Here is a 25,055-nt window from a genome sequence, read left to right as displayed (position 1 = left end):
TTATTTCATTACATTCTGCACAGAAATTAGAGTCATCTTAGATTTAAAAATCTAGTCAGTTGCCGTGTTTCATTTCTGACTGTATCACTATCAGGCATAAGAATAATACGAATATAAACATGACATGATATGTATATTCTTCCCCGTTTGCTGTTGTCTCACTCTAGTTTCGTAGTTTATTAGGCAGACAGGATTTAAATGAGATAGTAGCAAACACGAAACAATACATGGCAAAATGTTTATATTCGTATTAATCTTATGGCGAAGAGAATACTACATGTGATTCACAATTCATAAAAGCTCCTATTAGCAACCATCTCTTCTCACAGGTAGGAAAAAATTCAGAACGTAGAGTTGGCCATATTGACAAACATCCCAAACAGTCTTGCCAGTCGGATTTTCATAGTACATTACATTGAAATGCTGCTACATTCGAAGATCAACAATACAGAATTTGTATTTACTTCGTTGAATAATGTACCAAAATGCAGTGGTCGAAACTCTGGGCGGAGGACAAAGGCTCGTCTTCCACTTTTTTTTTATTTATTTACTGACGCAGAGATTTTGGTGCCAGTATTTATCTTTGTGCCTACAAAGTATGCCTATGTGGCGCTACATATATTCGACGGCAGAAGTTAGTTGTGGCGGCACCCAACAACATTTTTCAGAACTCCCGCTTGCTTTGCACTCGATTCTAAGCCGCAGGCAGTTTTTTGGATTACAAAAACCGGAAAAAAAGTGCGGCTTAGATTCGAGTAAATACGGTATCGACTGCCTGAATCAATGAAAATATTCAAAAAATTTGAGAGCTTTATTTATTTACTGACGCAGAGATTTTGGTGCCAGTATTTATCTTTGTGCCTACAAAGTATGCCTATGTGGCGCTACATATATTCGACGGCAGAAGTTAGTTGTGGCGGCACCCAACAACATTTTTCAGAACTCCCGCTTGCTTTGCACTCGATTCTAAGCCGCAGGCAGTTTTTTGGATTACAAAAACCGGAAAAAAAGTGCGGCTTAGATTCGAGTAAATACGGTATCGACTGCCTGAATCAATGAAAATATTCAAAAAATTTGAGAGCTTGTGCTCACAGACCATCAAACTGCCAATCAAACCTTTTATTTGGGAGTTATTAGGTTGCGCAACAGTGTCTGTAAAGTAAAAAGAAAAGACCCGATTTGTGGCAGACAGGAGACTGGTTCTTCCACCATGACAATGTATCTGCACACACAGCTATCCATCACACAGTTTTTGGTTACAACTGGCATAGTTCCCCTGCCCCATGCACCTTACTCACCTGACCTGGCTCTTTGCAACTTTTTCTTTTTTCCATGCATAAAAAGAGCCATAAAACGACACCAATTTTAAAACATTGAAGGAGACTACAAAAAATGTTTCAAACAATGGAAGTGCTGGTGGGACAAATGTGTTAGTTGTAATGGACAGTATTTTGAAGAAGATGATGATGTTTTGTAAACAATTTGAAAATACAGGTTGTCACTTTCAATTATTTACTGCAGAAGAACTAAACATTGCACAGATGTCATACATATTGCATTTTAAAGAGAAACTCAAAGTTTGTAAAAAAAACATTCGATATGCAAACCGTAAGTGACCCAGCAGACGTCAATACGGTAATCGAATTCTTGGCATAACCATCTCTTGTATGCACTCCACGTTCACTTCACACTTTAAAAAAAAAAAAAAAAAAAAAAAAAAAACTTTCAGGGTTTTTTTCTTCAAAATGACATTTGAATGATATCTGTACAATGTTTGGTTCTTGTGCAATAAATAACAAAGTGTTCCCGGAGTTTATATACACCCTGTATATAGCTTTTAAAAAGTAATTCCATTTTTTATGGGTACCCCCTCGTATTCCTCGGATTCAGGTATAGGAACAGTTCAGAGATTACCAGGCACTGTCCGTGGCTTCAATACTTAACCATATAATGAAATATCTGCAATACACTTTTATGTCACACACAGCTCACGCAGAAAAATTATCCTGTGTTCAAGTTAGGAATTTTCATAACTTGTTTTTAATTACAATACTACTTTAGCTAAGAACAGCATGTTATATTCACCATCTGGTCCCATAAAAAGTGTATTGCCAGAGTTTTGTTATATATTATCACATTCTATTTAAAAATTAAATGACAGTTGAAGCTTCACTGTTTCTTTGCTCATCTCTTTTTATGTCTTAGCTGCAACTGTTCACATCACTGCAGGTTAGTTGGACCAACTGGCTGGTCAGTTCTGCCCAAGTTAAATGTGCTCATAAAGCTGTTTTCCTGCATTGTCGTTTAGTGGATGTGTATGTAATTCACAGCATAAAACGTATCCTTATTACTATACTTGACTGTACTCAAGACCGCTTGGCTTCTGCTCCACATGAAATTAAATTCAATGAGATTCCTGCAATACATAGTGTAATGTTTACATCAGCTTTATTCTTGTGATGAATGCAGTACTGCGGCAGAGGCAGTAAGTCTGCTAGTTGAAGGTTTCACCATAAGATGGCCAAATTGGGCAGTCTAGTAGGACAAAACACAAACAGTGAGGTGGATCCTTACGTCATATGATGTTGCCATGGGTCAGCCAAGTGCAGCCAATGTGAGGGTGAAAGAACAGAAAATTCCCTGCAAAAAGCATGAAGGGAAGACCAGCACATGCTTGTAGTCCCCTTCACTGCTCACAGTTTGTTCAGAGAAACCAATGCACATCAATCTAAGTTCCAGGTCTCCAACAACTGACAGTGTAGAGTTGACCAAAGGTCTGGTTCTGATATCATCTCCAAGATCAATATCCTGGTAGCTAACTTTGCCAACTTGTCAGGAAATTCATTTCCTGGGATCCCAACATGACCTGGTGTTCACACATATGACCAAGCTTTCAGCTTGATGGAGGTCAGGAAGGAGATCCCGGATAGCAACTAACAATGGGTGTGGAGGGTAGCACCGGTCAACAGCCTAAGGACTACTCAGAGTGTCACTGCCAACTAACAACATTTCAGCAGTGCAAGAACAAACATGACTGTTGGGTCACCTGATGGCCAACAATTGTTCATTTAATACTCTGGAACCATTCAGCAGGAAGTGTAGTTCACTGCACCTTTCATGTATTTGGGCAGAATTGTTGTCCACTGACAGAGCCATCACTGTATACCACTTCCAAACCCGTTAATGCACCAAGGACAGCCAGAAACAGGTGACAAAAAAATCATGGATTCAACAGTCTTTTGGTCCAAAGTGTAGGTCAAGACATCTGACAACAGGGTACACACGGTGCGGGCATATGTGACTGCTCCCTAACAAGAGGTGAGAGATGGAAGTTGGGAGTTCACTGTATGCAAACTGCAATCATGACACCAGTAATGGGATGCTATTGTGAGAGATTGATCTCCCTACCATGAAAAAGAATGCAGTAGTACAGATGCTCAAGGGTGCACTCAATATATATACAGTGCTGTTAAGCAGCAGTTGTTGGTGGCTCATCTGTACTGGAGAGACCTCAACTTCTGAGAGCAGGCTGTTCACAGGGCTGCTGGGCCAAAGGGCACTTGTCACAAGCCAAAACCCACTATGGTGTACCAGGTCTAACACCACAATGCTTAAAGTGCCAGACTCCCAAAATCAAGGTAGGACGCAATCAGAGCTGTGTAAAGCCGATAAAGAGAAGCGAGGTCTACCTTGTTTCAGTAGTGGTAGAATCATGCTTTCTCCCCACTGAAATGGGAGCTCACCCTCACTCCAGATACCAGTGAAAATGACAAGGACATGATGTCGGCAATAAACCGATTGGTGTTTGAGCATTTGGCTCTGGATTCGATCTGGCCCTGGACCTGTGACAGGGCAAACTGTTAAGAGGCTAGAGCACTGAGGAATTCCCACTCACTAAATGGAGCATTATATGGCTGTAGGTGATGTGTAGTGAAAGGCAACCAAATTTGCTCCACCCACTGTTTAAGGACACTAAATGCATGCTGATAATTCTCAGATGCAGATGCTCGAGTTTAACACATCTCAAAATGTTTGGCAACAACATTTGTGTCACTGTAGACAATGCCATTCCGGTAGACACCAGGAGCACCTGTCAGGTCTGGTGTCTAGAAGCGAGACATACCTATACCTAAACTGCAAAGGAGGGGGTATGTGGTCCAATGTATTAACATACTGTTTCCTGCATTGTGGTTTTTGCCATTTTATTTGGTGGCAAACCCAACCATGAAGATGGATGAAGCGCAGTGAGGTGTCACTTAGGGTGTTGATGATTTATTATTATTATTATTATTATTATTATTATTATTATTATTTTCTTTCCTTTCTCAGACCTTAGGTCTGGTTCGAAATGAAAGTGACGCGGACCTTGATCAAGCGTGACTTCCTTTTAACTGTACGGTATATGTTACATTGCGTTTAGGAACTTTCGGGTAATTGAACATGTATCAATAATTACGGATTTCTGTAGTTGTATATATATGTTTGGATGTAGCTGTATTGCATTGATGTACTGGTGGATATTGTGTGGTATGACTCCTGTAGTTGATAGTATAATTGGTATGATGGCAACTTTATCCTGATGCCACATGTCTTTGACTTCCTCAGCCAGTTGGATGTATTTTTCAATTTTTTTCTCCTGTTTTCTTTTGTATATTTGTTGTATTGGGTATGGATATTTCGATTAGTTGTGTTAATTTCTTCTTTTTATTGGTGAGTATGATGTCAGGTTTGTTATGTGGCGTTGTTTTATCTGTTATAATGGTTCTGTTCCAGTATAATTTGTATTCATCATTCTCCTGTACATTTTGTGGTGCATACTTGTATGTAGGAACGTGTTGTTTTATAAGTTTATGTTGTAAGGCAAGCTGTTGATGTATTATTTTTGCTACATTGTCATGTCTTCTGGGGTATTCTGTATTTGCTAGTATTGTACATCCGCTTGTGATGTGATCTACTGTTTCTATTTGTTGTTTACAAAGTCTGCATTTATCTGTTGTGGTATTGGGATCTTTAATAATATGCTTGCTGTAATACCTGGTGTTTATTGTTTGATCCTGTATTGCAATCATGAATCCTTCTGTCTCACTGTATATATTGCCTTTTCTTAGCCATGTGTTGGATGTGTCTTGATTGATGTGTGGCTGTGTTAGATGATACGGGTGCTTGCCATGTAGTGTTTTCTTTTTCCAATTTACTTTCTTTGTATCTGTTGATGTTATGTGATCTAAAGGGTTGTAGAAGTGGTTGTGAAATTGCAGTTGTGTTGTTATTGTTATTGTTATTGTTATTGTTATTATTATTATTATTATTATTATTATTATTATTTTAGGACATCATGGTCATCAGTGCCCTAATGAAAAGTCATCGTGCCAGTCTCATGATAGGGAATGAAGGCTGTCCCCACATGCGGAGCAGTGTGTAATGCATTGAAGTCTGCCTCCCTTTCCCAACAATTTAGGGATGAGGCATGACAGTTCACAAAATGCCACCACTCTTCGAACACTGGAATCAGTATCAACAAGGTTGGTGGGCAGATCTCCATTGAGACTTCGGACTGCCCTAATATCAGTACATAGGAGACGTGTTTTCAAAATATGCTGAACTGGAAGTGGCACACCACCGAGGCTATGTCCAATACTCAGCCTGGTAAGAAGAGCCGCCTTCCAGCTGTGCGGCTGACATGAAGTCCGCCATGCCTGTGTGGTCGATTTGAGCAACCACAGTTTGTTTTATGTCACCGTCAACCATTCAGTCTACGACTGATGCACGATGCGTCTGTCAGAATATGAGATGACAACATGCAATGGGATGGGACACTGCCAGACAACACCATCAAAGCATGCTTACTTGGCCAGTTTGTTGGCTATGTCGTTTCCCCATATCCCGATGTGGCCAGATACCCAGTGAAGGATCACCTTGCCATGGTGATGGAACCACTGTAAGGAATCATGGATGAGCTGAATCAAATGGTCTACTGGACACATTTAGTGAAGTGCCTGTAGTGCACTGAGCGAGTCTGAACAGACAAAAAACCTTGTATGGTGATGTCTGTGAATCCTCTCCAATGCCATCATAATGACATGTCACTCTGTATCATAATTTGTACATTGTTCCTGAAGATGCACTTTGAAAATTGTATCAAGGAAAACAGAGGAACAACTGAGGACATTCTCTTGCTTTGCTCCATCTGTATACACAGCGATAAAACTATGGTCTGTACTTAAAATGGAAGAAAAAGTTGTAAAAATATAATCTGGAATACAAGTTTTCTTGTACTGCGTCAAGCTTAAAATCACTTTGGGAATCTTAAGACATCAAGGCAACAACACGTTCCATTCCTGGCTGTGTATTCCAAGGTCTGATAGATCCAGATACTTGGGACAGTCAGCAACACGTATCCCAAATGGCTTGGTCCCTTGGGGGAGGGGGGGGGGGCTGATTCCTGAACAGCCGTTCAAACTTGGATTGGACTACTGCACTAAATGCCAATGACTGAGGTGACATTGCGATTTTTAGTGCCTGTCATGCCAAAATGATATGTCGCCACATCCAGATTGGTGGTTCACTGGCCTATGCACACAGAATCTGAACTGGGCTGGTCAGATAGGCTCCAGTCAATATCTGAATGCCCTCATGGTCGACAGAATCTAACATCCTGTGGTAGGAAATATGGGCTGATCCACAGACCATGTTGCCTTAATCTAAATGTGATCGAACAAATGCCCTATAAAACTGCAGGAGGCAGGACCTGCCAGCTCCCTATGCTTTTCCACTAACCCATTTCAAAATAGTCAATGACTGGAAGTCCTTTGTTTATAGGTCTTTCAGGTGTGGGTGCCAAGTTAATTTTGACAAATAATAAACCCAAACAGTGCACAGTGCCATGAAAATGTAAAATAGTGTCCCCCATTGTGAGCACTGGTTGGTTAAACTTCGACGAGCATGGTTAAAACCGAAATGTTGTCTTCTCTGGTGAACACTGAGAACCAGTTATTTTGGCCCAGGTTTCCAGCCTCTTGATGGTCACCTATTGCTGCCTCATTGTCATTGTAAGACTGAATGAAGGAAAGAAGATTGCAATGTCATCCACAAACAAAGAGCATTTTACAGGGCTCCTGAATGGAAGAAAATGCCATTGATAGCAATGGCAAACAATGTGTCACCGAGTACACTGCCTTGGGGGTACCTCATTCCCTAGAACATAGCAGTCAAAGTATGACTAAGGCGATAGCAAAAGTGCCAGTCCTCAAGGAAGGATGGGATAGGAAGTAGCTGATGTCCTCTTAGTCCCCATTCGCGAAGTTGGCGAGGAATGTTGTACTTCCAAGTAGTGTCATATGCTTCTTCAATGTCAAAAAAACAAACCAACCAAATGGTTTTGGCACAAGGGCGACTTCTATATCACCATTTCCAGTAGACTTAAGTTGTCAAGGGTGGAAAGGCAGCACCTGAAAACTGCACTGGGAATGACTCAGGTGACATCAGGATTTAAGAAGCCAGACAACGCAGTGGCTTACCATGTGTTCAAAGCTCTTAGCCATAGAACAGGTAAGGCCTACACTCTGGTAACTGTTAGGGGTTCTACAGTCCTTGCCCCTTTTCCATAACAGAATTAATATTGCCTCCTTCCGAATCATAGGGTACTGCCCATCAAACTAGATTTGATTGAAACAAGAGAGAAGCTGTCCTTTTGCTTCAAGGCAGAGCATGGCATAATGAATCTCACCAGGTCCTGGAGCAGTGTCTCTGGCCATAGACAGAGCTGATTCCAGTTACCACATGGAGAATGGAAGGTTGTAGATTTCCTCATTATGTGATAAGAAAAAGAGCTTCCTCATCTCTGCAGTTCTACGGAAAAGCTGAAATGCAGGAGCTTGTCTAGATGACGCAGTGACTAAAAAGATGCTCAGCTAAAACCTGAGTCCCATTTCTGAAGAGGTCATAAGGTGAAGTGTACTGCCCTCAACTGAAATCCGCCTTATTGATTCCCAAACATGGGCAGTGGAAGTGGACCGATTAATTCAAGTTGCGAATTCCTTCAAGGAATCCTTTTTTGCTTATTTTATCACTTGCCTTGCATGTACTCTTGCAGATCTGAAAGCGTGAAGGTTTTATGTAGTTGGATGGCGTTTGAAGTTCCATTGAGATGTCCGTCTGGCTCCGATTGCCAACTGACAGTCCTCATTCCACCAAGGTACAGGTCATCATATGAGGTGGTTGTTAGACTGGGGGATAGATTCTGTGGCAGCCCGGCCACCATCTCCCGTGCACAATCCTTTTGTTCAAAAATAGCGTATCGACTGCTCAGCAACCAGTTTGCCCTTTGAATGTCAACCACCATCCAAGTCGGCAGACGGATCCACACTGGGAAGTGATCACTAGAATGTAAATCTGTAGCCACTTCCCACTGAACTGTGTCTGCAATAGCTGGGGGGAGGGGGGGCAAAAACAAATGTCAATGGCTGAAGAAGACCCTCTTGCTGTGGAAAAGGGTGTCATCTGCCCAAAGTTCAAAAGGCAGATGTTCTCAGTATGGATGGTTCACTCGATAATTCGACCTCTGGAGCAAGTGACAGCCAAGCCCGTCAGCATATTGTGCGTACTCAGGTTAAGTTTAGTGATGTGGGATGAGAAATGCATAAATTTATTACTACTAGTTCAAAATGATTTTGGATTTCAAGAAAGGAGCCAACATTCGTGTATTTTCAGTACACAATATACATGGACAACTAAAACTGTGTGACAATACAGAATTTTCAGAAGCCCATGCATACTTCTGCAGGATCAGAGACACCCCCACCAAAAATATGAAAGCAACAATTATTCTGCATGTCGTAAATGAATAATGCACACACAAATTTGTATTACTTTACATCTTCAATAATTCAGAGCTACAAACCTATGTCATCGAAGTTCAAGTCCTTTATATTGATTGGGCTGTCAAATGTGATGCTTCCAAATCCATTTCTGCCAATGGTTAATTTCTCAACAGTATAAATTCCACATTCGGTGTAATTCTTGAGTTGATGGAAAGGTGGAGAGGTATAGTAATCTTCTCGCGTGAGGTGGATTCCGCAACCGACACCACCACCACCACCTCTCCCTCCATCTCCCTTTGCCATACTTCGTGGTGCAACAAAGTGTACAGCTGGGAAAAGAAAGCCACGTGACACCACCAACAATGACAAATTGTACTGTAAGAACACTGAAGAAAGATGACAACTTTTGAGTGACAACTACAAAATGTAAATACAAATCCTACAAAAAGTAGTTTGAGTAAATGTAAAGAGCAGTTCCATTAACGTAAGCCCATCACAATGAATGTTACTAACACTATGCAATGAATAGAGACCGTTTACACTGCACAAACAGTGCTGATACTGTAGTTAAAAGCTTTCAAAATTTTTGCCTCCATTGCACAACAGCCACTGAATAAATTATGAAAAATAGCAGATGAAACAATTTCAAGGCTACCAAACACACAACAATGTCATTAAATTATATAAAATGCAGAAACTTCATTAGTAACTACAAACCTTACATATGTTACAATTCCAGGATCAAACATAGAAATTCTGTTTTAAAACACGACAAACAATTCAAATTTTAATATCAATCTATGGTTTCCTAGACAGAATTTTGCTGTCAGCCTTAGAGCCACAAAAAAATTATACACAACCTTCTTTTGGCTTGAAATGCAAAGTTTTCAGCTTTACAAACAGAACAACAAAATCTGGTCATGGCTTTCTTGGGAAATTTGTGAAGTAACATTGTCAAACACACTATATAGCAATACTGAGGACTATATGCGAGTGCAGGCTTTCTCGGCGAATTTCATATATGAAGTCTTCATGGGTTGTCAGCTGAGCAGCGTCGTCATCTCGTAGCAATGTTTTGATGGAATGCATCTCCATCATCTTCGCCTGAAAATGGAGACACATTCCATCGAAACGTTGCTACAAGACAATGGCGCTACTCTGCTGACAACCCGTGAAGACTCCATATATAAAAAATACTGAGGACTGTTTTTCTGATGACTACTTTATTCTTAGTTGGTGGCTATGTGTTTCGCTTTTATAAAAGTAAACAGTGTAAACAGATACGTCATGTATTGGATCTATGCAGATTGTAACAGGGACCGCATTACCCATGTCTAAGCATCCTTTCACTGCATACATTCCACTAGTGACGTGCACTTTACTTCCTATGTGTGCACGCTTGTAACAAGATTCATCATCTGGCATGCTTTGCAAACAAGCAGACATCAGTTGCAGCTGTGTAGCTACCCTGCATGCTGAACACTGTATTTTTAAAATGTTCAAGATTATTTGATTTCCCAACGTGTGCGAGACATGGTATGCGATACTTTTTTGAGTGCATGAAACACATTGGCTGCACCCATTCATTGTCAGTTTTGTGACGTGTATGGTGTTAATGCAATGAGCAAAGGCAGAGAGCAAAAATGGGTAAGAGTTCAAAAGTGGTTTTAAATGCAAACATCGTAGGCCAGGCTTTACCTTGACTGTTATTGACATTAAAAGAAACAACAAGTTTACTGTTAGCAATCAATGTTTGCTGATCTCCACTACACGTTTCAAAGGTTTAAACTTCCATCAGGTGGATTTACATTTGTTAGTGTGTCATTTGTGTGTGTGGTGTTATGATTTTTTGGAGGAACTTTTGGCACTGTCTAATGGATACGCAAAACACTATTTCAGAACATGGTTTTGGGTATCTTTCGACAATAAAATAACTGTATTTCTAATGGTAAAAATAAAATAATAACCTAAGGACATCACACACATCCATGCCCGAGGCAGGATTCGAACCTGCGACCGTAGCGGTCGCTCAGTTCCAGACTGCAGCGCCTAGAACCGCACGGCCACTCCGGCCAGCGTTCATGATGCACACTCAGGTGAACCATCTGTGGCCTCAGAAGATTTAGTGACTGCAACTTACACAAAAATTCAGAAGGGCAGAAGAGCACAGTAACTACTTTCTAATGGATTATCCTGAAGAGTCTACGTCTGTACTGCACAAAACTGTGTCTGAAACGGTGAACTTCAGAAATTGTACTATCGAAGGGTACCCAAATACCTCACAGAAGACCAGAAACTACAGATACTGGACAGTTCACCTTTTTGACTCATGTCTGAGGGGTGACATTTTAAGCCGCATTGTCCCATGTCATCAAACATAGGTATCCAATTTCACCCTTGAATCCCAGCAACATTTAATGGAATGATAGCACTCAACCTCTCCAATCAAGCCCAAACCTGAACACATGCTGCCACAGCACCAGATTATGGCAACTGTGTTCTGGGACAGACAGGATATTTTGCTTAAGCAAGGCATCACACTTCTCTCCAGACTCTGAAACTGACTGAATATTTCTCATAGGAAATTTTGGATCATCCACCGTACAGCTCTGACCTTTCTCCAAGCAATTTCCACCTTTTTGGGCAGCCAAAATGCCATGTTGGCAGGACGTGCTTCAACGATTAAGTGAAAACCACTGTGAACTCATGGCTGTCGAAGCAGGTGGACTACTACTTTTAAGACTGATGTCAAAACTAAGTTCTGTTTGACAAACATGGCAACAATGTATAAAAAAATAAACAAATTTGTGTAATAAATGTAGTTCGAAAATAAAATGTTTGGTTACTTTTGTAAAAAACTGTCCTTACTTAAAACATGATCCATTATAGCTTGTCTCAAAATTCATTTTTATGGTACTACTGTTCTTTATTGTATCCCAATTCCAATCACTTATCTTTTTTCTTCCCTCAATGTTTGTCAGACAGACAGACATTTGAAATCTCACATGTGGCAGTAGAGCAATAGTTAAGATACTTTGTTGAAGTAGCATTGGCTGCTCAATATTTCCACTAGTGTTTCAGCAGATGCGGAAAAACTTTGTAACTTTTTCTACAGTCACAGCTCTGTGGAACTGAGCACTCACAAAAAGGCAGGGGCTTCAAGAAATAGTAGATAAAATCAGTCATTCCCAATCTTTCCAAGACCGTTACCCCAGAGTGCAATCAGTTATTAGATAGTACCCTCTGCCTCTCCCCACATCGCAGCAAAGGCTACTAAATACACTTAGAATGAAAGATAATTTCTTTGAACTCTGTTTTAAAATGATGGATGATAAATAACATTTAATTTTTTGTAGATGCTTGTTAAAACCCACAAAGTAATCACATGACTGCTGGACTCCTTACTTCTGAGCTGGCTGCCAATGCTTTGTGTCTGGCCACTGCCAATAATAACTATGACTATGTTGACAATGACGACAATAATAATAATAATAATAATAATAATAATAATAATAATACATTGTAGGCCCTACAGCAGTAGGGAAGCCATTACATAGTTGCTGTTGTGCTGTCAACTAGTTCGTTTATTGTTGCAAAGTGACTAACAAAGCAATTTCTGATCTACTGCAGGAACTACTAAGAACTTCGAGACAGCATTTTCATGAGATATTTAAGCATATGTGACATATGTGTCGTATGGGTGTAGTCAGTGGTTTACATGAGGAAGATTATGTTCATACAGACAATTTGCAAGCAGTAACCCCTACAACAATATTTCATACGTTACAAATAATTTAGTTTTGTGATTCAAACATAGTTGAATCCTTTTGTTTTTACCCCTCAGGGGCTAATCATCCCCAGGATGGGAACCACCGAGATAAAGTAACTATTAGTGGATTGGATTCTGGAATGTTTAGCATATGTGAGTTGTGCAAGAACATTACAAACAATAAATAATCTTCATGTTCATCACATGGAAAACTAAAATCACACCAAGAAGTCAAGAAAACTCGTCTTGCCCACATCCATGAAGGTGGAATGATCAACATTTACAGAAGGAGAAGTTTTACAAATATGGTAAGGTAAGTTCTGGAAGTATGCACAATAGAATATTCTCGTCACAAAATTATCCTTCTACCAGAAATTTCCTTGCCCTATTTATATCATCTAGAGGCTTACTTCCATCCGAAACTGTGTTGCCTGTCCTTAGTTACTGTCTCTCAATTTATATCTGCTTTGTCTTTTCTGTATTGGCTGATTCTCCAAATTATGGAAGATTTCTTATTCCCACTAATGTTACTGGGGCTGACAGAAATGACAATGAAAGCAACAGTTTGCAAGGTCATAACAGAACATGAGTTGTCGTCCTGTCAGTTTTATGACTTTTTCCCATGCACAATAACAACTTATGTGCAATTGAAAAGAAGTCTTAAAAAATTGTGTAGTTTAGTTGCACTACAGCTTAACAACTACTGTAATTTAATATGACATAAGTGGGTAGTTTTAGTGTGTTTGCTGTGTGTGCTTTTATTTGTTTCAAAAAATTCTCTCCTCCTTGGGTCCACAGCCATGAAACTGATTATAAAATGTCATAGTTCTGCTGATGCTGTACAACATTAGAATAAAATCGAACTGTCCAATACTGACAAGGCAACCACACAGTCATTACCATATATATAATCAAATGTATGCTGATAGTACATTGTAGATACAGTCAAATTTAAAAATTTCACACTACGTTCAATAGCATTGGAAACTCAAGAGACAATAAACCGCACTGTGAAACTTTAAAAAGCTTTCTCTACTCATTTCTATTGTCAAATAGAATATAAAACTCAAATCTGTTTTCCTGTACATCATCACAAAGTGATCTGTGGTCAATTGGGTTGATAAGGCATTTGGACACGACTTGTGGAGTTACCTTTTTATTTAGGCCTGTATGGAGAACCTGCTATTTTTTTTAACGCATGAGCAGATGTACAGGGCATGTTAATGACCAAGTGCTCAAAATAGGCCAAAAATAAATGTTTTATTTAAAGAACAAGACAACCTCAGTGAAACCATGAAGTGTTTAAATCTTTTTTATCCCTTCATACTGAAGAACTATGTTATGAACTAACATAATAGACTGGTTTTTGGTAAGATTCCAACACATGGTTCTTTTACAATAAATAAAACACAAATCTTATCTTCCATCAGATAATGACAATGAAAGTATTTAACAGAACTGCAAACCACCACTTTGATTTTTTTGTACTGCTTTCCTGCTTGCAACCATAATCAGTTTGAGCAGTTGATACCTTTTGAGTACCACAGAGAAAATTGGAGGCATAATATAATACTGACTGCCAGAATTTCACTATAAACGATACTGCAAAGCACTGAAAAATTTCATTAAAAAGGCTGAAACATGCCTTAGAATACAACAGGGAGCTTTTAAAACAAAACTGCAGCTGTGTAAGGACAGTTCTGATATTAAGATGGATATATACTGAGTGTTTCAAAAAGGACTGTACACTTTGAAAATTCATATAAATTAATTTTTAGTGCCTACAGAGGCAACTGTAGTGTCAATTTGTAGGGAAATACATCAAGTTTTGTCTCGCGTAGGTTGCTAGTGTGGAATCGCACCATAAGGAGCGCTAGTGGCAGTTGCATTAAAAATGGCTGCCTTCACTGGACCCAAGTGCACTAAGGATCCTCCTAGTAGGCCTACAATTTATGAGTGGCATAAGTGTTTTGTAGAAATAGGGTGCTCAGTAAGACATGGGAAATCAGGTCGTCCAAGCACATTTGACAATGTCATTGAGCAAGTGAGATAATATTTTGTCAACAGCCCTATGAAATTGATCCGGCATGCATCTCGCGAACTGCTAATCCCACATACAACTGTCTGGTGTGTGTTGAGAAACCGTTTGCATTTGAAACCGTACAGACTGACAATCGTACACGCGTTAAATGAGATGAGATGATTTGGGTTGATGGGTGCTCAACATCATGGTCATCAGCACCCTGACAAAAAGTCAACATGCAAATCTCATGGATGGGGATGAAGGCTGTCCCCACATGCAGAGCAGTTTATAACGTATTAAAGTCTGCTGCACTTCCCCACCAATTTAGGGATGAGGCCTGGCAGTTCACAAACATTTCACCACTCTTGTAACACTGGTATCGGTATCTGCGAGAATGGTGGGCAGATCTCCAGCAAGACCGAGGTATACAGCATACAGAACACACGTAGTTACAATATGTGGAACTGAAATTGGCAAGCCACGAACTTCACAGAATGGTGGATCCTCCTGCTGGAGGAGGAAGCCATGTGTGAAAGGGCTATGCCCAATGTGCAGTCTGGTAAGCAAAACCTCCTCAGAGGGGCGAGGCTGATGAAGTCCGCCAAGCCTTTGAGGTCTATTTGAGTGACCACCGTTCGTTGTCTGTCACCTGCAACCATTCAGTCTCCAACTGATGCATGATGCACCTGTCAGAAAATGAAGGTAACGGCATGCAACGGGATGGGACATTGATGGACAGCACTATTCCAACATACTTCCTTGGCAAATTTGTCAGCCATGTCATTACCCTGTATCCCAAAGCAGCCAGGTACTCAGCTAAAGATCACCACCTTGCCACAGTGTTGGAGCTGCTGTAAGGAGTCATGAATGAGGTGAATCAGCGGGTCTACCGGATACATTTGGTGAAGTGCTTGCAGTGCACTAAGAGTGTCAGAACAGACAAGAAAACTCTTACAGTTATGTCCCTGAACCCTCTCCAGTGCTATCAGAATGCCATGTAACTCCGCATCATAATTTGTAAATTGTTGTGGAAGACACACTTTAAAAACCCTATTAGGGAAAACAGCAAAACAACTGAGAGCATTCTCCTGCTGGGATCCATCTGTGTAAGTAATGGTGAAACTGTAATATGTACTTAAAATAGACGAAAACAAAGTTATAAAAACCAAATCTGGAGTACAACTTTTCTTGTACTGTGTCAAGCTTAAAATCACTTTGGGCCTCTGAAGACACCAAGGCAGCAGTGTGTTCCATCCCTGGGTGTGTATTTTCATACTTAAGAGATCCAGATCCTTGAGACAGTCTGTAACATGTATACCACATGGCTTGGTTGCTTGGGGCCAATTCTTTAACAGTCGTACGAAGGTGGGTTGGATCACTGAACTAAATGCCAATGACTGAGGTGACGCCGAGATTTTCAGTGTCTGTCGAGCCAAAAGGATATGTCGCTGAATCCAGAGTGGTGGTTCACCAGCCTCTGCACACAGACTCTGAACTGGGCTGGTCTAAAAGGCTTCAGTCAATGTCCGAATGCCCTCATGGTGGACAGCATCTAACATCCAGAGGTAGGAAGGACGGGCCGATCCATACATCACGCTGCCATAGTCTAAGCGTGATCAAACAAATGCCCTATAAAACTGCATGAGGTGAGACCTGTCAGCTTCCCATGTTTTTCCACCAAGGAATTTCAAAATGTTCAATGACTGGAAGGTCTTTGTTCGTAGGTGCATGGGAGCCACGTTAATTTCGAGTCAAATAATAAACCCAAAAAGCACACAGTGTCTTGAAAACGTAAAATACATCCCCCACTGTAAGCACTGGTTGGTTAAAACTCCGACGAGCATGATTAAAATTGACACACAGTCTTCTCAGTTGAGAACCGAAAACCAGTTGTCTGGACACAGGTTTCCAATCTCCTAATGGTCAGCTGTAGCTGCCTCGTCGTCGACGTCATCGTTGTAAGATCAGAGGAAGAGAAGAAGCTTGCAAAGTCATCCACGAACAAAGAGCATTGGACAGGGCTCCTGGCTATGGAAGAAATGCCACTAATAGCTATGGAAACGGATGTGGCACTGAGGACACTGCCCTGGGGCACACCATTCTCCTGAACATAGCAATCGGACATGGCATCGCCAATGCGATAACGAAAATGCTGGTCCTCAAGACAGGATTGGATCAGAAGCGGCAGGCTTCCATGTAGATCCCATTCATGAAGTTGGTGAGGGATGTTGTACCTCCAAGTGATCATACACTTTTCAGAGATCAAAAAACTCGAACTAAATGGTTTTGGCATAAGAAAAACTCCTGTACTGCCGTCTCCAGTAGAATTAAGTTGTCAAGTGTGGAACGGCAGCACCTGAAACCACACTGGGAGCGACTCAGGTGACCTCAGGACTCGAAGCCAGACGAGGTGGCGGCATTCAAGAGTATTACCCATACAACTGGTAAGGTCGACACTCCAATAACTGTTATGGGCACTACGGTCCTTGCTCGATTTCCAAAATGGAATTAATATTGCCTCCTTCCAAGTCATAGGGTACTGTCCATCAAACCAGATCTGATTGAAACAAGAGGAGCTGACCTTTGACTTCAGGGCACAGATGACTAAGCATGGCATAATGGATCTCATTTGGTCCTGGATCAGTGTCTCAGGTTGCAGACAGAGCTGATTCCAGTTCCCACATGGAAAATGGAAGGTTGTGGACTTACTCATTACACAAGAAGAAATTGAGCTTCCTCATCCCTACAGTCCGATGGAATACCTCAACAACTGAAGCTTGTCTGGATGACTTACTAACAGTAAAGAAATGTTAAGCTAAAACATGAGCCATGTCTTCTGGAGTGTCCACCAAGACCCCATTATTTGACAAAGCCTTAAGGGGGTGTGTACTACGCTTGCCTGAAATCCGTCTTATTGATTCCCAAACTTGCGCACTCAAAGTGGACTGATTAACGCAAGTTGTGAATTCCCTCCAGGAAGCCCTCTTCCATTCTTTGATCACTCGCATTGCATGTGCTCTAGCAGACCTGAAGCCATGAAAATTGTCTTTAGTTTGACAGCGTTTGAAGTTCTGCATAGCTGTCCATCTGGCCCTGATTGGCAATCAACAGTTGCCATTCCACCAAGGTGCAAGGCCATCGTCTGATATGGTTACTAGACCTGGGGATGGACTCGGCAGCAACCCTTTGGATCTCATGAGTAATACGGGCCACCGCCTCCTGTGCACAATCCTTTTGTTCAAAAATAGCCTGTCGACTGTACTGTAACCAATTTGCCCTGTGCATCATCCACCTGTGTGGTCTCCTGTTGGCCACTGTCTTAGTCGGCAGACGGATCCACACTGGGAAGTGGTAATTAGAATGTAAATCTGGAGCCACTTCCCACTGAACTAAGCCCGCAATAGTTGGGGAACAAAAACCAAGGCCAATAGCTGAAAACGATCCTGTTGCTGAGGAAAAGTCAGTCATCTGACCCACGTTCAGAAGGCAGATATTCTCAGAATTAACATGTCACTCAATCACCCGACCCGGGTAGCAAGTAGTAGCCAAGCCCCAAAGCACATTGTGGGCATTGAAGTCCCCCACAACAAGGAATGGGTGTGAGAGTGCCTGGACGAAGTCTGCCAGTGTGTCTGCATCCAAAGCGTCATTGGGGGGCAGGTACAAAGAACACACTGTGATAGTACAGGGTGCGAGAACTTTCACAGCAATTGCTTGCATGATTGTGGTAAGAGGGACTGGAGAGGAGTGTCATCAAGGAAAATAGTAACTCCACCTTTAGCACTGTCTCCAGTAGTATCGTCCTTCCTGTATATGCAATAGCCCCATAACGCAGGTGCGTCTGTGACTTTGAGATGCGTTTCTTGTAAGCAGATGCAGAAAGGTTTATCCTGGACCAGCAGCTGCAATTCTTACAAATGTGAGCAATATCCATTCAAATTCCACTGCAACACAGAAGTCCCTGTGGAAGCCATTGGTTAGTAATGGTTGTTCTTTTCTTTCTCCCTCTGAAGCAGTGATTTACAAGGGAGGTCAGGGGGAACGTTCCGTGCTCTCTGGCTGCTCCAAATGGAAGTCCATATCCACAAGAGCATAGTATCCATCAGAAAGCGAGAGAGCTCGTAGATCCGAAGGTTTAACAACCACTTTCTTGGACTCACAACTACTTTTCGAAGGACTTTTTCTGTACTTACAGGAGGAGGCGGTTGCCTGGGTTGCGGGGATGGCTTAGGTGTCTTCTGAAGTTTGGGAGTGGTGTATGGCTTAGGTGGTAAGCCTACTGCTGACAGCTTCCAAGTGAGATCAGTTGCAAGTGGAGCGTTTCCCCCACAGGTACATCGACAAGAGCATGTGCTCGTACTTGAATCCATGGCCCGAGTTTGTGTGGAGGTATCACAATTAGTGATTGGTGTCTTAAGTGCTGATGCAAAAGAAGTAGCAAACACCGGTGGTTGCATGGCTTTGAAAGCTTAGCTTCACCATAGGGTATGCGTCTCTTTACTTTCACAACCCTTGAATTTTCCTTTCTTTGTTGTAAACCCTACACTTTTTGCTCCACACTGGGTGATACCCAGAGCAGTTTGGACATTTCAGAGGAAGTGTAGAAGAAGTCCCTGACTCGTGAGCTGAGCCTCCATAATTGCCACATGTAGCCTTCCCGCTCCATACTTAACAATCATACACACCCATTCGCTCGACGAAAGATCTGTACCCCAAGACTGGAAAATTGCACAAGTACACCAATATTCAAGAAAGGTAGTAGGAGTAATCCACTGAATTACAAGCCCATTTCCTTAATGTCGATATGCAGCAGGATTTTGGAACATATATTGTGTTCAAACATTATGAATTACCTCTCAGAAAACTGTCTACTGACACACAGTCAACTTGGGTTTAGAAAACATCGTTCCTGTGAAACACAACTAGCTCTTTATTCACATGAAGTGTTGAGTGCCACTGACAAGGGATTTCAGATCGATTCCGTATTTCTGGATTTCCGGAAGGCTTATGACACTGTAGTACACAAACAGCTTGTAGTGAAATTGCATGCTTATGGAATATAGTCTCAGTTATGAGACTGGATTCATGATTTCCTGTCAGAGGGGTCACACAGTTCATAGTAATTGACGGAAAGTTGAGTAAAATGTAAGTGATTTCTGGCATTCCCCTAGGTAGTGTTATAGGCCCTTTGCTGTTCCTTTCCTATATAAACGATTCAGGAGACATGAGCAGCCGTCTTAGGTTGTTCACAGATGACGCTGTCATTTATCGACTAAAAGTCATCAGAAGATCAAAACAAATTGCAAAATGATTTAGAAAAGATATCTGAATGGTGCAAAAATTGGCAGTTGACCCTAAATAACGAAAAGTGTGAGGTCATCCACATAAGTGCTAAAAGGAATTCATTAAACTTCGGTTACACGATAACTCAGTCTAATCTAAAAGCCATAAATTCAACTAAGTACCTAGGTATTACAATTATGAATAAATTAAATTGGAAGGAACACATGGAAAATAATGTGGGGAAGGCTAACCAAAGACTGCATTTTATTGGCAGGACACTTAGAAAATGTAACAGATCTACTAAGGGGACTGCCTACACTACACTTGTCCGTCCTCTTTTAGAATACTGCTGCGCGGTGTGGGATCCTTACCAGATAGGACTGATGGAGTACATCGAAAAAGTTCAAAGAAAGGCAGCACGTTTTGTATTTTCGTGAAATATGGGAGAGACTGTCACAGAAATGATACAGGATTTGGGCTGGATCTCATTAAAAGAAATGTGTTTTTCGTTGTGACAGAATCTTCTCTTGAAATTCCAATCACCAACTTTCCCCTCCGAATGTGAAAATATTTTGTTGGCACCGACCTACATAGGGAGAAACGATCACCACGATAAAATAAGCGAAATCAGGGCTCGGAGAGAAAGATGTAGGTGTTTGTTCTTCACGCGCGCTATACAAAATTGGAATAATACGGGGGCAGTTCAATAAGTAATGCAACACTTTTTTTTCTGAAACAGGGGTTGTTTTATTCAGCATTGAAATACACCAGGTTATTCCCCAATCTTTTAGCTACACAACACTATTTTTCAACGTAATCTCCATTCAATGCTACGGCCTTACGCCACCTTGAAATGAGGGCCTGTATGCCTGCACGGTACCATTCCACTGGTCGATGTCGGAGCCAACGTCGTACTGCATCAATAACTACTTCATCATCCGCGTAGTGCGTCCCACGGATTGCGTCCTTCATTGGACCAAACATATGGAAATCCGACGGTGCGAGATCGGGGCTGTAGGGTGCATGAGGAAGAACAGTCCACTGAAGTTTTGTGAGCTCCTCTCAGGTGCGAAGACTTGTGTGAGGTCTTGCATTGTCATGAAGAAGGAGAAGTTCGTTCTGATTTTTGTGCCTACGAACACGCTGAAGTCGTTTCTTCAATTTCTGAAGAGTAGCACAATACACTTCAGAGTTGATCGTTTGACCATGGGGAAGGACATCGAACAGAATAACCCCTTCAGCGTCCCAGAAGACTGTAACCATGACTTTACCGGCTGAGGGTATGGCTTTAAACTTTTTCTTGGTAGGGGAGTGGGTGTGGCGCCACTCCATTGATTGCCATTTTGTTTCAGGTTCAAAGTGATGAACCCATGTTTCATCGTCTGTAACAATCTTTGACAAGAAATTGTCACCCTCAGCCACATGACGAGCAAGCAATTCCGCACAGATGGTTCTCCTTTGCTCTTTATGGTGTTCGGTTAGACAACGAGGGACCCAGCGGGGACAAACCTTTGAATATCCCAACTGGTGAACAATTGTGACAGCACTACCAACAGAGATGTCAAGTTGAGCACGGAGTTGTTTGATGGTGATCCGTCGATCATCTCGAACGAGTGTGTTCGCACGCTCCGCCATTGCAGGAGTCACAGCTGTGCACGGCCGGCCCGCACGCGGGAGATCAGACAGTCTTGCTTGACCCTGCGGCGATGATGACACACGCTTTGCCCAACGACTCACCGTGCTTTTGTCCACTGCCAAATCACCGTAGACATTCTGCAAGCGCCTATGAATATCTGAGATGCCCTGGTTTTCCGCCAAAAGAAACTCTTATCACTGCCCGTTGTTTGCAACGCACATCCGTTACAGACGCCATTTTAACAGCTCCGTACAGCACTGCCACCTGTCGGAAGTCAATGAAACTATACGAGACGAAGCGGGAATGTTTGAAAATGTTCCACAAGAAATTTCCGGTTTTTTCAACCAAAATTGGCTGAGAAAAAAAATGTGTTGCATTACTTATTGAACTGCCCTCGTAGATAATTGTGAAGGTGGTTTGATGAACCATCTGTCTTGCGCTTAAATGTGATTTGCAAAGTATCTATGTAGATGTAGATCTGAAGTATTTTCTAACCGACAGTAAAATACTTTTGTGCAAATTACATAAGCAGTCTAATTATGGAAAGAAGTATTTCATTTATCAACCTCTCAGAAAAACCAAACAAAAATGCATTTAACCAAGACAACTGGGAAGAAGATTTCTTAAGTCAGGAATGAACACTACTGAAGCTCTTTGCCATACTGATTAACTGCAAGTCCTCTAGGCAGGTCAAGCTGCAGAGGCTTCTGCAAAGGAGGCAAGAGTGAAGCAAATACTTCACAGAAGGCAAGAACATAAGAGTGCAAATTAAAATCGTTATGGAACTGGAATATTCCCAGATAAGAAAACCAATAAAAATATTTATTTAAATAATAAATACTATAAACTACATTTTTGGTTATTTAGGAACCTTTTCTCAAAAACTAAGAGTTGCAACACAGAGTTTGCACAATTATTTTGGACAATCCAAAGTACATTTGCCCAAATTTTAAAAATGTAAAAGTTCCTGCTTTAGGTATCACTTTATGTTCTGTGAAAGAAAAACACAAACTTTTCAAATAATTTCTTTATCAAACAAAAAATGTAAGATGAACTATTTGTGCTAGAGACATAATTCTTTCCACTTCTTTCAAGAATGTACCATACAAATCACACTTAAATTTTCATAAAAATAGCATTTACACTTTTTGAGAAAGTAGTACCTAAAAAGGACTATTTTTATACTTAAAAAATTAACATTTATTAACTAATTCTTTTTTATATTATGAATGTGACAACCTAGAATAAAAATTTACACCAATGTTGCTCAAGATATATTGTGTGGTAAAATATTCACTGAAACGCAATGAGAATTTTAAGAGTTACAACGGTTTGTGTTTGGAACTGCAAGTGGAAGGTAATGTACACTACCCGGGTCCCTTAAAGAACACATGCGAAGACTTTGCTTCAATAGTAATGAAGGTGTGCAAGCAGAGGTGAGGTTGTGGCTCTGTCAACAGAGTCTAACATTTTACACTGACAGCATCAACAAACTGCTCTCTCCCTGGGAGAAATGTGTTCATCACTGGGATGACTATGTTGAGAAATAAATATGTCAGGCACGATGATGTGTGTGTTTTTTTTTTTTTAGTTTAATTTTTACATAAAAATTTGGAGACATTACTTTTCAGCAGGCCCGCTTAAAAGTGGGAAGGCCAAACACAATAAAATTCAAGTGTGTATTTGACATCCAACTCTGAAGTTGATTTTCATGAATGGAATTATGTGGATTTTCAGTTATTTCAATCCAAATTTTTTGGTGCTGTCTTGCACAAGGCAATCACATTTTGAGCACCAGTTCCAAAAGACTTCTCTTCCAACACATTCAGTACTCCCTTATCCTTATAAAAAACTAAGTCATAACTAATACCAGATACCACAGCTTCTAGAAATATTTTGACACACCATTTATGGGACTTATTTTGAGTGTACTGAAAGAGATTACCTGCCCTCTCTCATGACATTGTACGATATCATTTCATCGATCGACTATTCTGTTTCTTGATCTTACAACAATTTTCAACCACTGCACAAAGAATAGGTCTTAACTGAACATTTCATTGCTACTAATGATAGCCACTTCATTGCTGGCAAAATGAATATCTGAAACTTTTTGAAACACTTTGGTCTCACTAACTTTCAAAGTTTCAACATTTGTCAACTGTGCCAAGTAACCTGTGCTGCTCTATTTCATTTCTGTTGGTATTAACAGATGTCTGCTGCACATGATAGAGATTTGCCTCCATTACTGTGTCCATTATTGCACAGCGTAAGAACTTCTGCAATGGTGTCTCACTAATAGTTTTCTGTTACGTTTCAGTATCATTGAGTCTGAACTGAACTGTGCACTATGGATGTATTGTGCTTTCCCTGGCTCTTCAATTTGTAATCAATTTAACATACCAGGCTAAGTATCTAACACTTTACAATTAGTTTCTTCAAAATCAACAAAGTCTTATTCTGATTCTGTATCCATATCCAATTGTTCTATAACCATACCAGACTTCCTAGCAGAAGAGGCTCTCTGCAATCATGATCACTCGTCATCTCTATGATTTCAGATTCCTTCAGGATCATCACAGGCAGATAAGAGGTTTCAAGAAAAGGTGATTTTATTATTATTATTATTATTATTATTATTATTATTTCTTTACTTTCTCAGACGTTAAGTCTGGTTAAAAATGGAAAGTGACGCGGACCTTGATCAGGCGTCACTTCCTTTTAACTGTATGGTATGTGTAATATTGCATTTAGGAACTTTCGGGTAATTGAACATGTATCAATAATTGCAGATTTCTGTAGTTGTATATGTAAGTTTGGATGTAGCTGTATTGTATTGATGTACTGGTGGATATTGTGTGGTATGACTCCTGTAGTTGATAGTATAATTGGTATGATGGCAACTTTATCCTGATGCCCCATGTCCTTGACTTCTTGACTTCCTCAGCCAGTTGGATGTATTTTTCAATTTTTTCTCCTGTTTTCTTTTGTATATTTGTGGTATTGGGTATGGATATTTCGATTAATTGTGTTAATTTCTTCTTTTTATTGGTGAGTATGATGTCAGGTTTGTTATGTGGCGTTGTTTTATCTGTTATAATGGTTCTGTTCCAGTATAATTTGTATTCATCATTCTCCAGTACATTTTGTGGTGCATACTTGTATGTAGGAACGTGTTGTTTTATAAGTTTATGTTGTAAGGCAAGCTGTTGATGTATTATTTTTGCGACATTGTCATGTCTTCTGGGGTATTCTGTATTTGCTAGTATTGTACATCCGCTTGTGATGTGATCTACTGTTTCTATTTGTTGTTTACAAAGTCTGCATTTATCTGTTGTGGTATTGGGATCTTTAATAATATGCTTGCTGTAATACCTGGTGTTTATTGTTTGATCCTGTATTGCAATCATGAATCCTTCTGTCTCACTGTATATATTGCCTTTTCTTAGCCATGTGTTGGATGCGTCTTGATCGATGTGTGGCTGTGTTAGATGATACGGGTGCTTGCCATGTAGTGTTTTCTTT

General features: G+C 40.7%; 1 protein-coding gene across 3 annotated transcripts in view; it reads right to left on the bottom strand.

Moving 5' to 3' along the window:
• LOC126248869 (nuclear pore complex protein Nup98-Nup96-like) overlaps positions 1 to 25,055 on the bottom strand; it is a 213,018-nt gene that overhangs the window by 131,092 nt on the left and 56,871 nt on the right. For all 3 annotated transcript variants that reach the window (XM_049950313.1, XM_049950314.1, XM_049950315.1), the window contains exon 2: positions 8,900 to 9,148. In XM_049950313.1, the coding sequence (XP_049806270.1) occupies positions 8,900 to 9,122 (223 nt within the window). In that variant the 5' untranslated portion in view covers positions 9,123 to 9,148. The remainder of the gene's footprint in view (positions 1 to 8,899; positions 9,149 to 25,055) is intronic.

This window comes from Schistocerca nitens, chromosome 3, assembly GCF_023898315.1.
Source record: "Schistocerca nitens isolate TAMUIC-IGC-003100 chromosome 3, iqSchNite1.1, whole genome shotgun sequence".
Classification (NCBI taxonomy): domain Eukaryota; kingdom Metazoa; phylum Arthropoda; class Insecta; order Orthoptera; family Acrididae; genus Schistocerca; species Schistocerca nitens.
This window is presented reverse-complemented; position numbering and strand designations above follow the sequence as displayed.